The sequence below is a fragment of the Daphnia pulex genome, chromosome 8 (genome assembly GCF_021134715.1).
Source record: "Daphnia pulex isolate KAP4 chromosome 8, ASM2113471v1".
NCBI classification, from domain to species: Eukaryota; Metazoa; Arthropoda; class Branchiopoda; order Diplostraca; family Daphniidae; genus Daphnia; species Daphnia pulex.
Genome location: NC_060024.1, coordinates 10,200,056 through 10,216,585, shown reverse-complemented (window position 1 = coordinate 10,216,585; position 16,530 = coordinate 10,200,056). Strand labels below are relative to the sequence as shown.

The window sequence follows — 16,530 nt, the reverse complement described above, 5'->3', positions numbered from 1 at the left end:
TCGAAATGAGAGAGAATTATGGACGGACCATTGGCCAATGGAATGCTACACGGACGTATATTTATAGTACACGTTTCCAGGGCGGGATTATTTTGGTCAAAACTAATACTACAAAGGAAAGAAATTTGGCTGAGATCATTTGATGAGAGAAGCGATCAACTGGACAATCGAATATCGTTTACAAGAGTCGGTGGCTGGCCAGGGCCCTCAACAGCGACTGGTTGGCTTGCTGCAGTGAATGCTGCTGTTGAGACTTGTTGTTGTTGCCGGCCAGCATCCGAAACGGAGATTTGCCCGGATCGGACTCGACGTCGTCCATCATTTCCAGAGCGGATCCGCTTTTCTTGTATCGAGTTCCGTCGCCAGTTCGAACGCAATCGTCGTACGTCCGCAGCAGAGATCGCAGTTGACTGCCGGCCCTGGTGTCTGATTCAATGAAGCGCATCAACTGATGGGGGCTGAAATCCGCTGGATACATCAAAAATATTTGTCGGATAATTTGGGTCAAAAAAGTCGAAATTGTAATCAAAAGTTACCGAATTCGCGGGCGTAGGAAATGACGGCCACTAATGGATTGGGACCGCAACCGTCTGAGCTCTGACGAGCTTCCAGTTGGTGATGGGCCGGCAGTCCGGCCACTGCCAGGGCCAGCAGCACCACGTGAATTGAAACAACCACAGCAAACATCTGCAATCATCAATTTCGTAAAGTTACAAGAACTGAAGAAAAATTTGCAATTGAATGGATAACACATTACCTCTTTAGGCGGCAGCTTACGTGACAGAATTGTAACACCGCCGTTTGACTCGACCGGAAGATTCCCGTTGTGTGGTACCCTGTCCGTCGATGGAACCCGTCTTTATATACAGGTGGCGGTACCCCCTCTGGCCACAAATTGAGGTGGATAACAGGTCGACTGTCGATTAATGAACCACTCGATGCGGTCACACTCCCCCACAAATCATCGGCCCCAGACGGACTTTGCTAACGATTAATTGGCTACCAGTGCCGCCGCAATCAAGACGGCCAAAGTTAATTCGTTTCCTCTTTAACTTGTCTTTTATTGACGTCGGTAAAAATCAGCAAAATAAAAGAGAGGAGAAAGAGGGAAAAACAACAAACAAACAAACGAGACAATAATAATAATAATTAAAAAAAATAATAGGGGGGCTGATGGTGATGACGAACGGGAATAATATGGGACAGCACAAATCAAATTGATAGCGATATCAAATGTATATCATATTTACACGCAAGGATCATGTTTTCTTTTTTTTTCTTTTTTCAAATTTTAATTTTAATTAAATTTTTTTTTTACTTATTTGAGCAAAAAGGGAGCGGACAGCGACAAATCAAAACAACACGACCGTGGACGGAATGATTTCTCTCTCTCTCAATTTGTTGTCATTTCGTTCGTCTGTTTGGTGAGGGATTATAGTTAGATGAAAGATTGGAATGACACAAAAGGTAAATGTCGAATGGTCAATCGACACCAATGGAATCAAACTGGTGAATGAATTAGAAAACTAAAATAAAAACAAATTGGTGAAATTTAGCCCAATAGCTGATTGCTGGTTATGGAATGATGCAACTTTCAGGTACCGTACTGTGTGTGTGTGTGTGGGTGGTGGTGGGGTTATAAAGAAACTGCGACAGGAGGAGCAAAATTCTCTTTTATGTATAACAAACGAATGGGGGGTTGCGATGACGGAATGGAATTTGTTTTGGCCGCAATACCACAAGTTCTCCTAACAAATTGGGAAAAATAAAAGAGGAAAAAAGTGAAGGGAGAAAAATAAGAGGCCCGAACAAAAGGGGATGGTGAAGAGAAAAGAAATGATCCCTGATCCACTTGAACCGCAGCAAAACATTTCATCGAGAAACGGAGGGGCAGGGAGGAAGACTTAATATAATGTGTGTCTATTATATATATATATAGTAGTGTATGTACTGTATATATTGTCATTATGTATTTAATTCATTATTTAAAAAATTTAGACTGGCTAATGTGTATAAAGGGGCGTTCCTATAGTCTACCCAAATGCATAGACTTGAGTAGTTTCATCATTTACAAAAAATAAAAAAAGGGTAAGCCAAAAAATTAGAAACCCTTGCAACTTGAAATGCCTTAATTAAGAAGAAACAAATTGTCTATGTACGTACGTCGAATCGAAATATTTGATGGCACTCTGCGGCTGGTTGATCTTATCCGCTAATTATTACGGGCACACATTTGACATTGGGGCGGTATAATAAGACAACGCAGGCGCGTGACACACGTGATACGTAAAGAGCCATGCATACGAGGGAGGTATTTGGCAACGAGATAATTGATTTAAAAAAGAAAACTATACACATCATCAAAAATATGTACTGTGTGTGTTGGCAGCATCGACAGTTTCGATCGAATTTCCCATTTTTTTAATTTTTTCGAAATCGCACAAATTTAAAAAAATGGGAGGGGCGAGGCTGGAAATCTTTCCTACTAGGACTCGGTCGGAAGGTAAGAGCTCAAGTAAAGGATTGAAAAAATATATATATAAATGGGTGATTATGTGTGTGTCTATATATAATATATATGGCAACTGGGCTGGACTTTTGTTTTGTCAATTACTGTTTTTTCAATAAGAAATTGGGAGTTGTTGTTGTTGTTGTTATTTTTACTTGGAAAATTGTACTCAGACTTGTTCCTCGTCGCCGCTACTGCTGCTGCTACTGCTGCCGTGGCTGCCGTTGCTGTCGCTGCTGGGACTGTCGCTGCTGGACAAGGACGTTTTGAGCTTGGTGAGCCGTTCGGGCGTCAGCAGGTCAGACTCGTCGTCCGACACGTCGTACCACGGACGCTCCGTCACGTGGTGGTGGCGCTTCTTCAACGTACGGATGCTCTTCTCTTCCAGCCTCACTCGCGCCTGGATAATCCCAAAAAGTAGAAATTGATTGATTCGAATGGGCAGAAATCAAATGTGGGATCGAGTACCTTATTGAGCCGCTCTTCCAGCGGCGGCGGAGTGACGACCTGATTCTTCAACTTGGCTTCCCTCCACGTCAGAATCTGACCGGATTGATGGGCCATTTCGACGCTGGCGTTGGTGGAATCCGGCGGCTGGCCGGATTGAGTCGAGCCTTTCATCAGCTGGTCGACGATTTTCTTCTCCGGATGGCCGTCGACAACCACCTGCTGGATGACGCCGCTGGCCCCGGCCGCTTGCTCCTCGATCCGCGCCAACTGCCGGAAGTGGCGCATCGACTCCGTTTTGGACAGGTCGGCGGCTCCTTGCGAGAGCGGGTCCGTCTTGGACATGCAGTCGGACGAGGCCGGAGACGACAGGCCAGGGTGTCGTGTCTGCTGGTCGCCATCCGCCTGCATCGACTGGTGGATCGACTGGTGGGTCGACGAAGAGCTCGAGCTGCCGCTTCCGCTCCCTCCGCTCAGCGTGGCTTTGCGGAGTGGACTGAAAGTCGACGAGTTGGCGAAGGAGTAGGAGGACGACGGGGCCGGAGGGTGGCGCGGTGACGAATCTGATTTGGAGGCCGACGAAGCCGGACGAGCCATGACGATTCCGGAATCCTCCGAGGCGGCCACGCTGAGTGACTCGACGCCTCCGTGTGACGCCGACGTGGAAGACGAGGCGGAAGACGAGCCCGGAGTGGCTCCTCCCACCCCAACTCCGCTGCCCGCACCTCCGCCGGAAGTGCTGCTCACTTTGCTGGAACTGGAAGACAAGTCCGACGATCCCTTCTGGCTGCCGGTCGAGAAGCGCGGAGGTGGCGGAGGCGGTTGCATCGACGGCAGGCTGCCACTTCCGCTCCCTCCGCCGCCTCCGCCGCCACCGCCACCGCCGGATGAGCTGCACAAAGATGAGGATGACGTTTCATTCTGACTAGACGGAGACATTGAATTGTACGTTTCAATCTCCAGTGGCACCGGCGGAGGCGACGTCGACGGCGGCAAGTCCATCACCACTTGCTGGATCGACGAGTCCGCCACCGATCCGCCGGCCGACGATTTACTTCGCGATCCATCCAACGATTCCGGGCCGCCCAGCGAGTGACCGCCCGCCCGTTTCTCCAGACTCGTCGCCGTCATGAGCTGGACCACTTGAGCGCTGGGCTTGGCCGGTGACTTGACCATGCCGGACATGGACATGTCTTCAAACATCTGACTCAATCCGGCCACCACTCCGGCGGATGTGTTGTTGCCTCCGCTCGACTCCTCGTCCTCCTCGCACTGGCGGCCGTGGTGGTGGTGGTGGTGGACCAGCTGCGGCGACGTGGTCGACGTCGAGTCGCCCAGGCTCAAATCGGACGGCCCGCTTTCCGTCTCCGTGTTGCCGGTCGTTTGCGGGGAGCCGCAAGCGATGGGCGAGGCCGCCGGCGACTCGGCCGGACTGGACTTGGTGGACCGTTTGGACGGCCAACGCGCCTTCAGGGCAAATTTGGTCAGGAATCCTCCTCCGCTCTTCTTACGCGATCCGGCGGCAGCGGCCGGAACCGAGACGGACGTCACGGCCGTGTTGTTGCTGCTGCTCAAACTCGAGTGGCTCCTGGTCGAGTGGTTGGTGGCCATGTTGTCCCCGTCATCTGCTCCGCCGGCGGCCAGCTGGTGGTCCGCCAGTTGTTGATGGTCGACCAGCCGCTGGATCAGGCCGAGATCGTGACAACTTCGTGACGAGGACGACGACCCGGCGGCCATGACGGCCACAGTTCCGGCCAGTAGATCCGGTTCGGCTAACGTTTGCGGACTGTTGGAATTAGCGTTGGCCGGGACGGTGGCGGCGGCCGCGATCGACTCCAATCCGGCAGCCGATTTGCTGGCCGTCACCAGGGGATTGCTGTGCATCCGTTTGCTCTGCCGGGCCCGTTCCAGCTCCTCGGAGAAGGAGGCGTTAAAGGAGCGCGTGTTGCTGCCGCGCAAGGGCGTCGACTGGTCCCTGGGCGTCCGCCCGTCCAGGACATCGTCGTGGTCATCGGCTTCGCTACTAGATGGCTCGATGACTTCAATGACCGAGGCGTTGCCGGACTCGGACGTCAGCTTGACCTCCTGCAGCCGCTTGCGGAGCTCCTGGCGCGACGACGACGAAGGCGTCGGCTTCTTCCGGTGGTAGCCGACGCCGCTCCTTTCCAGCTGATGCTCCTGCGACTCGGGGCCGGAGTGATGGCCCATCTTGCGGGCGGAGGCCGCCTGCATAGCGCTGCCGTAGACGCTGTCACTTGTCGAGTCGGCCAGCGACGCCGCCGTTCCATTTCGGGCGTGGCCGCCGGGTGCCGCCTGGAGCGTCTTGACGGCCGAGCCTCTCGGGCTTTTGCTGTACCAAGTAGGTGGGCCGGCAGTGGTGGTGGGGGAGGTGTTGGCCGCTGTTGAACCCGCCACACTTTCGCCTCCTGCTCCGGCCCGGGCGGTTGAAGCGCCGCTGATGGCCGTCGGCGAGAAACGGTCGCCGTAATTGCCAGCCGTAACTGCCGACTCGACGGACGTCAAGGCTCGGTCGTCGTCCTCTTCTGCGTCCGACCCGCCGCTGGCCCCGCCCGACTGACAGCAGCCCGAATACAAAGAGCCTTCGTCCGAAGACAGGGCCGTCACGTCGCACTGGATGTTGCTGGCCTGAGCGTTGACGGCTGCCAGTCGACTCCTGTTTGGTTTTTTAGAAATTCAAATGGTGGCCGTCGGTTAAAGTGATGCAATTCAGATTCATTCATTCCAATTTCCGTTGCGTGTGGTTGTACCTGAGCAGTTCGTGAGGTCGGATCTGACAAGTGCGGTGCTTGGTGGAGCTGGACGTTCGGAGCCGTTTCCAGCCGTCCTCGGCCAGCAGGAGACGATGTTCCATGTCGGCCAAACTGCTCGAGAACCAACTGCGCTGCTGGCTCTGCCACTTGTCGTGCAGGGCCTCCACGACGGCCACGCTCTCGTCCAAATTGCGGCTGGACAGAAAAACAAATCAAAAAGAAAAAGAATGAAACATTAGCAAATCATTACGAAAGGTGAATTTTTGATACATACTCTGCGATTTCGCCGGCCTTCCTGGAACTGGTGACGCGATCCCTGACGCCGGCCAGGTCTCGATGGAGGGTCCTCAGCTCAAAGAGCAAGGCCTGGTGGAGTGAGGTGACGTCCTCGTAGAGTCTGCCCAGCTGGCGGCACATTTCATCTCGCTCCTTTGCCAAGCGCTTGCCAATCACCAGCACGTCCCTGCAATCAGGAAAAATAAGCCAACGTTCAAGACGGCCCACACAATATTAGAGAATGGCTGCCGAGAGAGATAAGAGATCCCCCGAAAACGCATGAAAAATGATGGCCGTCGTAAAAAGAAAAATGGGAAAAACTCAAAAAGAAAAAAAGAAAAAAATAAAAAGGTCCAGGTAAAGCGGCAGGTAAGTCCTACACCCAGCCTGGAGCTTTATTCTCTCTTTTCTTTTCTGCCCAATATGTTATCATGCTACACATATTATACACATATCTAAAAGGTCCTAGAGGTGGGCAGAGAGAGAGCCAAGTCATGAGAGAAGAAGAGGGCGGGCGGGTGTTTGGCTGGGCAGAAGGGAAAAGGGCCACCACCATCACACATGCCTGAAGTAGGATTTGAGTTCGGCGTAGTCTCCGCGCAGGTTGTCCAATTCCTCGTTGGCCTCCAGTGTTTCCGACGACAGGCAGAGAGCGGCATCGTGGAGCCGGAGCAGTTGTGCAACTCCCACATGGCCGTTGGCGCTGGCCAGATCCAGAGGACGATGACCCATGTCATTCTACACAGAGAGAGAGAGAGAAAAATAAAGGAGGCGGAGCCACCACACTGTGATTATATTGTACGGCGTGTATAGAGAGAAGAAGAAGACGGGAAACACATCAAAGTCTATATAGGCAAAGGTCGACAGCCCAGGCGAATGTGCTGGTCCACCTAAACAACTCTGTCGAGAGAGAGAGAGACGGAAAGGAAGAAGAAGAAGAAGAAAACAGGTCCGCCGCTCTCTACGACATTCCGAGGGAAATCCACCACCACCACCACCCAAAAGAAATAAAATAAAATGAAATATAAAAAGGGACATTGTCAGGAGGGGTTGGCTTTTTTCCGTTTCTTTCATTTAATGGCCAGAGTCGACCAAAACCGATAGCAACAAACAAACTCTGCTTCAAACTTTGTTGTTGTCTGCGGGATATGCGATAACGACCGCACTCGCCGATCCGACATTCTTCCCAAAAGACACAAATCGCCAATTTCTTCCCATTTTTCTTTTTCTTTTTTTTTCAGCTAAATTTTTATTTTAATGATCGCATCTCTCTTTCTGGGGGGGTTTTCAACCACTTTCTCTTGGTGTATCGAATTTTTTTATTAAAAAAAAATGTGTTTTTCTCAGTCCCTGGGCCGCCCACCAGAGAGAAAAAAAGGAAATCAATAGGTCGCCGATGGAATATTGAACAGGCGGACGGATCTCTCTTTCTTTCTTGGCTGGATTTTTCCTTTGTGTTGAACTCTCGGTTGTATAGGCGAAACGCTGCCTGCCCTTATTGGGTGCAGGACAAACGTGAAAAATAAATAAATAAATAAACTTTTTGTTTTATTTTTTTTTTTAGCTCAAGGCTCTTCGTTAGCCATTCCCGCAGAGAAGAAAAACCAAAAAATGGTTTTCCCTACGCAATTTGGACATTTGTTTGTTGGTTTATTCGGCGATGATTTTCTGATTTTGATGAAATCAAGAAATATTCTTCGTCGAATGAATGGACGTAGGATATCTGGATCGCCTTTGATAATGATGGAAAGTTTCTAGATGCACGACGGCACGTTTTCTTCTTTCTTTTGAATTTTCGTCTGAAATATTAAAAGGCACGACGAGAAGGAGAGAGAGAGAGAGAGTGAGGTCACGCATTCCTTTTCCATCCGAGATTATTTCTCTCCCGAAACTGTTAACTAATTACGGGTTATGCCCCCAAAGAGAAAAGCTTCCAGGAGAGAGAGAGAGGGGCCCCGTTCCAGCAGCGCCATGGGCTTCTGCATTTGAAAGGAAAAAAAAAGGGGTCGTCGGGTATGACTTTGAATGGAATCAAATCAAACCCCACACACACGAAATGTTTTCCAGATTATTTGAGATAAAAAAAAGGAAAATAATTCACGTGATGAATTTCGTTTCCTTTTGGCTTCATCAACAACGCCGCCCAAATCGAAAAGAAGAGAAAAAAAAGATATTGTCAAAAAAGGAAAGAAAAACGTAATAAATAAAAACCAATCCTGATTTGAATAATTGAATTTCTTTTCAAAAAGGAGGATAAACGGCACGAGTTTTCGGGTGGGTGGCTGATGGGAAAGATGAAGGAAAGTTCAAAGATTGGCTGAAAAATAAAAGAAACAGAAAAATACCTTGGCAGTGACGTCAGCTCCGTGAGCCACCAGGATGGCAACGGCCGATGCGTGTCCGGCTCTGGCGGCCAGGTGCAGCGGGCTGTGCCCGCAATGATCCCGCAAATCGACTTCGACGCCGTGCGATTCCATGTACTGGGCCAGCCAGGCCACCAGGTCAATCTAAACAACAAAAAGAAATAAATTAAAAAAATCATTTACCAAATATGAATTGAATTAAATTTTTCCATTCCGTTTTTTTCTTTTCCAAAGAGGAGATAATAAATACACGCCCTGATAAATGTATGCATTTATTATTTAAATTTAGTTCTTTTTCCTTTTTTCAGTTTCCTTCTCTCGTCTTTTCTTCCTTTGTGAAATTTATAATTCTAGAAAAAGAAGAAGAAGAAGAAAAGAAATAGCGCGTCAGCCGATGGAATGCGGAATGCGCTCTGTCACTGGCCATCACGAAGCGACTTGACGGGGGGTGTTTGGCGCATTTCGGCCCGTCCAAATGAGAGAAATAATAAAAATAGGAGGAGAAGAAGAAGGCGATTCTTTTAAGTTGGCCTCTTGTGATGTCATAAAGAGAAAAATTATTATATGACTTTTAATTCCCTGGAAGAAGAAGAAGAAGAAAAATAATAATCTTTTTTCTTCTTTTCCTTCCCGTTTGCCCAGTCGACAAGGTCGTCGTCGTCTATTTCTTTTTAGTTGTCTTGCCCTTAAGAAGGTAAGGAGAAGAAAAACTGGGAAAAAAACTCCCAAAATTACAATAATATGCAAAAAGGCGGAGGGGCCCATCCAGCCATCCAGCCCAGTCACAGGAAGGAAGAAAGAAAAAAGGGAGGAGGGTGATTTATGCCCAGCTAATGTTCTTCTTAGATTGTCCAGACGTCAAGCTGTGTGTGTACGCTATGAGAATTAATGACACCGCCCAGCACACCCGACCGCACTCCGCATCGACTGTATACCCCCCCCCCCCTCTCTTCGATGGATGAATTCTTTGGCTTCAAACATCGACGGGGGTTATAGAGGGGGGTCTTTTCTTCTCCCCCCCCCCCCGTCCGACAGGTTTCCATTTGATGGAATGTTGTTGTTGTTGGAGGACGGACGATCGAAACCCGTTTCAAGATCGACCAAAATCAAAAAATGTCCCAAATTTCCAGAGATTTTGGGGGTTGAATTGAAAGTTGAACCGAGTCGGGATAGGAATGGGACGGACCTTTCCGTATTTGGCGGCGATGTGGAGGAGGCAGCGGTCGCCGTCGACGGGTGCCAGGCGGTCGCGGGCCGACGTGTGGTCGACGAGAAACTGGAGCGCTTCCAGCCGCCCGCCCTGGATGGCGGCGACGACGGGCGTCAGTCCGCGCTTGTTCTCGTCCAGCAGGGCGTCCTGCATTTCCGGACCGAACGAGGAGCAGAGCCAGGCCAAGGCGTCGGCATTTCCCGAACCGGCCAGGACGTGCAACAGGTTGTTGCCTCGGTGGTCCGACAGGTTTCTCACCAGCGTCGGCTCCATTCCGGCCATCACTCGTTGCTTAAAAAAATAAAACCACAAGGGCCGTCAATTACCTTGAAAAATCAATTCAACCAAACGGAAAGTTTACCAGTTTCAATAAGTGGCCGCGACGGGCCACGTCAAAGATCTTGTGGATCCAGTCGGGTGTCTGCCCGCGCTCCTTGTTGAGCTGCAACAGCTGCTGCTGCTGCTGGTCCATGGATGATGCCGAGCTATTGGCGCCTCCGACCTTGAGGAGTCGACTGGCCGGAGTGGCGGACGAAATCGGCGGAGGCGGTCGCTTCTTTTTGAACCATTCGGTCGGCGGTTTGTAATTGTGGCGGGCGGCAGCGGCGGCACGTTCCCGGTGGTGATCCACTTCGACCGCAACCGCCGGATCGTTTCTAGTCCTCCGCTGCTGTTGCTGTGGCTGCGTCTGCCGGAACAAGGACGGCACACCCCCACCACTTTGCAGGGCGTAAACCGATTGCGTTTCGTGTCTCTCGTGTCTTGCGTAACCTCCCAATCCGCCGACGCCGTAAACTCCTCCTCCGCCTCGTCCCATTTCGTCCTCGTCATCTTCTTCCTCCTCCTCGTCCGCTTCTCGCTCCCAGTCCGTCTCGCCTCGACGGGCACCAACGAATCCGGCGCCTCTCGTCCCGGGACGTCGCCGCCGTCTCCTTTCCAGCGAGCCGTAGCCGTGGGCGCTGGTGGCCGATGACACGGCGGCGGCCAAGGCGGCGGCGGACGCCATTTTGGTGTGACCGCCACCACCCTGGACTGACTTTGACGGACTGTGGAGCAGCAGCATGTCTTGGACGCTCCGGGCTTTGTTCCGGTGGGCCGTCAGGTTGTTGTTGTTGTTGTTGTGGGTTGTTGCCTGCGGATGTTTGCCGGGTCTCGACCCGAAATGGGACACATCCCACACTCGCTCACTGCTGCTGCTGCCTCCAGCGCCGCCGGCCGTCGTCCCTAAAACGTTGGAGGCTTCCGGCCGGCTGGATGCAGCGACGACTCTGCCCTTGGGAGGATACCACTGAGGAATGTCCAGCAAGTTGGCCATGGCCGCCATGCTGTTGCCGTTGCTGTGGTTGTTGTTGTCTCTGCCGACAATCTTCTTCATCCGCCGCTGGATGCCGATGGGCGGCTGGGCGGGCTGTTGATTGCCGCCGGAAGAAGAAGTGTCTCTGCGATTGGCGGATGTCGTCGAGGTGTTGTTGTTGGATCCTTCCGGCGAGCGGGTGGATTGGGCGCTGGCCCCCGTCAACTCGCTAAGCGTTTCCATGATGGAGATGGTCCTGAGAGCCGGTTTGCCGGTTTGCGACTGGGCCGGCGGCAGGAAACATCGGGCCGATTGTTGTTGTTGTATCTGCTGCTGCTGCTGCTGCAGCTGGGAGGAGGCGGCGGAAGAAGAAGACGTCCGTTCGTTGCGCTCCGACAAAGAGGAGGAGGCCGTCTCGTAGAACGGCGCTAATTGCTCCTCCAGTTTGTACTCTTCAATCATCGAGGAGCCTTCGTCATCGCCTCTGCCTCCGCCGGCCCGCCGGTACAGTTGTGGATGGACCCGTCCGGCAGCAGCTGCGGAAGACCTCTCAGCTCCTCCTCCTCCTCCTCCGCCAACGCCGCCACCACCTCCAGCCGTCGAGTGTGGTGTATGGCCATAACGCACATGGGGCTTCATATAATCACATCAAATTCGCCTGTCAATCAAATTTAAATAAAAATCAAATCAAATAATTCGCCAATGAATGAAAATTTGAATTTTGATTTCAAAATCAACCGCCAAAATGGCCGTTGCAAAGGACCCACCTGATGATGGGGATCAGTCAACCGAATGAATCACAGTCGAATGTATTCAGTTATTCTTGTAGCACCTGTTGTTGTCCGAGAGGGAACCGACCAAAAACATAAAAGAGAAAATGAAAAGAAAAACTTTTGAATCATTTTGAAAATGAATAAATAATTTCAAACGTTGAGGGGAAACGACCCAAAATTCTTTCGGCTGAAACATTTTTCTTTTATAGTCTACAGGTGTGTGTGTCTGTGTGTGTAAGGGGAGGAAAAAAAAAACTAACGTGAGATTCTTTCAGGAACTAGAAAAATAACATTATAAGCAGCCCTAGCAAGTAACCACGACTGGCGCTACATCTACAGGGAGGGTCCATCTTCTTCTTCTTCTTCTTTTGGGGTGGGGGGAATTCATTTTGGCTACTGGCGATACGCAGGAGCGCAACAAGCGGCTGGGCAGCAGCAGCCCTAAAAAAGGCAATGGGGCCCTACCTCAGTTCCTCGACTTCTTCTCCTTTACGAGCAAAGCCCAACTGTTGGCCGTGCTACACACAAGAAAGAGACACACACACTCGTGCTGCGTCTATAATCTGACATGGTCCCGACGGCGACTTTTGCTCTCCTACTCCTTTCGTGTCTTGTAGAGGAGGAGGAGGGAAAATGAAACAACTTTCACTCCATTCTTATGAAATTGTTGTGCTCCTCATTTCTCTTTTTTCTCTCCTTTCAAACTGGTTTTCTTCTTTTCTTCAAATAGTTTTCATTCTCTTCGATTTTGTCCATTTTCTTTCTTATCATTTTTGGTGCTCTCTCGTTGCATTGACGTGGCGACTCTGGTCAATCAATTCGAAAAATGTTTTTTGATTCTTTTTATATCGCCCGCGCGTGACCGACGATTCATTTTCCGTTTCCCGCCCGCGACTTTTTTCGTTTTTAATTGGACATTAGAGAGCGTGAGAAGCGGCTGTGGCGGACCGACTTTTTTTCAAGTTCCGCTTATCAATCGAGAAAAAAAGGGGGAAAACCTGAAAAATTTGCTTTCGCAGCGTCGACTCGAATCAAAGTCGAAATCATTTCGACCCGCGACAAGACAATACACTCACCTGTGGGGTGTGTCTCTTGCTCTCGAATCGTTAAGCCACCTTATTCGGGCAAAATAGCAAATGCCGCAAAAGGAAACAGCCTCAGCAGCAGCCATTCCCCTACCCAATCAATCCAAGGTTACACACGACGAGTATTTCTTTTTCGATTAATAACCATCGACATGCGGAAAAACAACACGACATTCCATTTTTTTTTCCATTAAGTGAAAATATAGAAAAATGCCTCCCCTTTCTCTCTCTCCCATCAGGTGACATGAGCAGGTAACTACTACTACAAAGCCCAGGTATTTTTTAAAAAATAAATAAATCCAAAACATTTTTTCGTGTTGAAAAATATCATAAAAGAAAGAAAGAAGAAGAAGCCCCGGCAGGCAAGAAGGGCCTTCGTCATCTTTTCCTTTAGCTTCTTGCTGGTTCAACATTCCTCGCTCTTTATCTCTTTTTTCTCTTTCTTACCTTTTCTTTTTTTTTCTCCTTTCTACCTCCTCTTGTCTTCTCTTTTTCTAAACCCAAGCGAGGAGGGACCCCTCTCTCTTCAGGCGGAATTCCTATTCTTGTTTCTTTAACAGATGGATATTATATTTATTTTTTTCCGTCTTCTTCTTCTTCTCGACAAGAAGAAGAAGGAAAGAAGAAGAAGAAGAACGAGTCCTCAGGTGTGTGCGTATACCTCTTTAACTGCATTCCATTGCTCAAGTGAGCAGGGCCAGCAGAGCTCTACTACCACTACTACACCATGCTACTACTAAAGTCCGTCCATAGAGAACGGCCTTTGGTCCGATCCTCTGGCTCATTTGCGACCAAAAAAAGAGAAGAAGAGCTCTTCAAGAAGAAGAAGAAAATTCACTGATCACTCATTCAACGTCCATTAGTTGGAGGGTAGCACCACCGTGTGGTACGGTACCACGACCGAGGTCGGGCCCTTGCTTGCCCCGGTTATCAATCAATCGGGTTCATTACTTGATTGGCCGCTCACAGCCCACCGAGAGACAAGAAGGTGGACCACTCCCACCCATCGCCATCATTCACTGCAAGTCCGACCGCAGTTAAGGAAAAACACGAAAGACCAAGACCAACAAGAAGAAGAAGAAGGTTACTACTATACTATTACTACGACCGACTCCTACTATAAAAGCTCTGTCTCTCTACAAACAAATAAACAAACCGAATAGACGAAAGCTATACTATTTTCGGGTGAATTTACGAGCCGAACGTCATGTCGTCCAGCCACCACCTTGTGGCCTTTTTTTTTTCCCGGGGAGGGGACAGGCTGAAGAGACACACACACACACACACCAAAATAATAATAATAATAATAAAAAAAGACCCAAACCAAAAAGCAACAAGTTGAAATGTTCCAACGACGACGACCTTGTCTAGAGGACAACGTCCACTTGATCGGCCGTCCACATAGGAAGAAAACTCCACCAAAAAAAGAAACGGGCAGAGATAACGAACAGAGAAACGCAGCTGCATGCGGCGATAGTTAAAAAAAGAGAAAACTCTTGGATGGTCCCAAAATCTCATTTAAATAATAAAAAAAAAAGAAAACCAAAAACGGCCGGATGCTGGGCGTCCAGTCTACAATTGCGCCCGTGTACTACTACGGTCCAGGTTGTACGTAAAAGAAGAAGAACTCTACTGGAACCCGTGCTGCATGCTCTTCACCATTATTAACGGAGATGCCGACAAATTTAGTAATGACCACATAACTCACCCCCCTCTCCTCTGAACTATAGTTATTTGGTTGTTTTTCCTCCGCCGGAGAGTTGCGCAACATTCCTGTGGGAGATGGCCGGCTGGACTTATCGGCAGAGTGGCAATGCAAGACTTTTTGGCGCGCTATCGAAAAAGATAAACGAACGGAAAGGGCCGCCATTTTCATTTCCCGCCGGCATACGGGAAGAAGAAGAAAATCTTTGGCTGGCCGTTTGTTGTTGTCGAGGGGAGGATATTATTCGGCCGATCGAAGCGTATCTGACGCAAACACACACAACAGAGTGTGTGTGTGTATGGTCGGTGGTAGATATATATATTCGGGGGTCTTTTTACGACTTTGAGGAAATATTATTCCGAGGCCGGTCGTTTGCATACGATTACACAAAAAGGGGAAAAAAAGAAGAAAACAAAAAATCACGTCTCGGTTCATCCGAAGAATTTCTTCGTTTCCTATTTAAGCTCAACATCAATTATACAACGGCCCCGAAAGAGAAGAAGAAGAAAAAGAAGAGAAACTGTGGAAAAATAAAAGCAACAACCAAAGTTTCTACTAGGTGAATGTGTCTGGCAACATATTTTCTGTGTTGTCATCGAGTCTATTAAAAATTCCCGAGTGTCAAAAGTGTGTGTGTGTGTGTGTAAGGTAGAAAGGTAAAAAAAAAAAAAAAGTTACACACACACAGAAAGCTGTTGTTGCTGCTCTTTTCTCTACTACTAATACCTAGCTGGAAGGCTATTTTCTTATTTTCTCTCTCAGCAGCAGCAGCAGTGGCCTGGACACACAAAAGCTTTGCTTAACTTTGGCTGCTTTAAGACATTCGGGAGAAGAATCCAAACATGGAGGGGCTGGCGCAGCTCACAGCTCCACACAGTTTGGAATTTTTATGGCCAGCGCCAATTCAAAAAAACGCCCGGCGATTGTTTCGTCGAAGCGAAAAAAGAAAGAAAAAACGGCCGAGAAAGAAGAAGAAGAAGAAGAGAATGCTTAAATACTTGTTCTTCTTCTCCCGGTGTGCGTCTATAAAGCAGCCGGATGCTCATAACTTTTCTTGTCAGGCCCAGTTTTCTTCTTCTTCTCTATTTTCTTCGTTGTTTCTTTACACAAAAATAAGATAAAGAATCGAAAATAAAAAGGGGGGAAGAAAAGAAACTCGCCCGTTTGTGGGAGCAGCAGCCCCGGCCAAATAAACACACACACACACAACAAGATGGACGACCTGGAATGCCGTGCGTTCAAATCGCTGCTCACACACAAGGTGATATTCCCTCGTGGCTTTCGTCGCTCTGATGACCCAAACTGGCCATTTCGTACGTGAGAAAAACCAAAAAGAAACACACGAATTTCTTACGACACACTCCACATTCCAGCCATTGCAAAAACTACACACACACACACACACACACAGCACACGATCTTGAAATTGTTACGCTGCTCAAGGCTAATCCATTCTAGTAGTAGGTAGGTAAAAGTCGAGATTTCTCTGAATTTTTACCTGTCATTCAATCGGGGCGTTGGTTTTTCGTCGAAACGAGAAGATTCAACGACACATGAGCACTGCCTGCACACACAAACACAAACCCGAAACACAGAAAGAATGGCCGTCTTCTTCTCGGCCCACAATATAAAAAAGCCACACTTCTTCTTCTTCTTCTTCTTATTTGGCACTGGCTCAATTCACCACACTGCAATCACTTTTCGGTTGGAAAAATAATAATGGCGACGCCACTTTCTTGTTGTTGTCGTCCTTTTCGTCTTGGGGATGTCGTCGTTTGGTTGAGTCGACATGAAAATGGACCGAAAACACACACACACACAGAGCACCGACGAAAATACTCAACCGCTCACCCGCATCTCACAGCAACACAAACCAACTCGACTCTGGCGAGGGCAGGTATGCGCCGTGGGCAGCAGCGAGGAAATGTTAAGGACTTCCATGGCTGAAAAAACGTGGACGCTACGCACTTTCTAAATAGGTCCCTCCCCTATCTGTCCAAGACTCCATTTCCCGCCTTTTAGATCTTTGAGATCAAACGCCTCTGCCATCTAGCGGTCGATATTTAAATCTCGGAAGAAAAACTTGGATGTTTTTTT

General features: G+C 49.1%; 1 protein-coding gene across 1 annotated transcript; it reads right to left on the bottom strand.

Moving 5' to 3' along the window:
- Positions 1-38: 38 nt before the first annotated feature.
- On the bottom strand, positions 39-16,502 carry LOC124200127. Its single transcript, XM_046596250.1, has 12 exons — positions 15,932-16,502; positions 11,638-11,702; positions 9,938-11,528; positions 9,553-9,867; positions 8,349-8,510; positions 6,569-6,741; positions 6,002-6,190; positions 5,725-5,922; positions 2,978-5,630; positions 758-2,909; positions 537-687; positions 39-468 (listed from the first exon to the last, which is right to left on the bottom strand). Exons 3-10 carry the CDS (start codon positions 11,507-11,509, stop codon positions 2,679-2,681), a joined length of 5,493 nt encoding a protein of 1,830 aa, XP_046452206.1. The 5' UTR covers positions 11,510-11,528; positions 11,638-11,702; positions 15,932-16,502; the 3' UTR covers positions 39-468; positions 537-687; positions 758-2,678.
- Between the last annotated feature and the right edge of the window lie 28 nt (positions 16,503-16,530).

What these genes read in the sequence shown, in the direction of transcription:
- LOC124200127 (XM_046596250.1), bottom strand. Translation starts at nt 11,509, where the DNA reads ATGAAGCCCCATGTGCGTTATGGCCATACACCACACTCGACGGCTGGA. An exon ending in GAACTCAAATCCTACTTCAG is followed by an intron (nt 6,191 to 6,568) that starts GCATGTGTGATG and finishes TCCTGATTGCAG; the next exon opens with GGACGTGCTGGTGATTGGCA. An exon ending in AAGGCCGGCGAAATCGCAGA is followed by an intron (nt 5,923 to 6,001) that starts GTATGTATCAAA and finishes TTTTCTGTCCAG; the next exon opens with CCGCAATTTGGACGAGAGCG.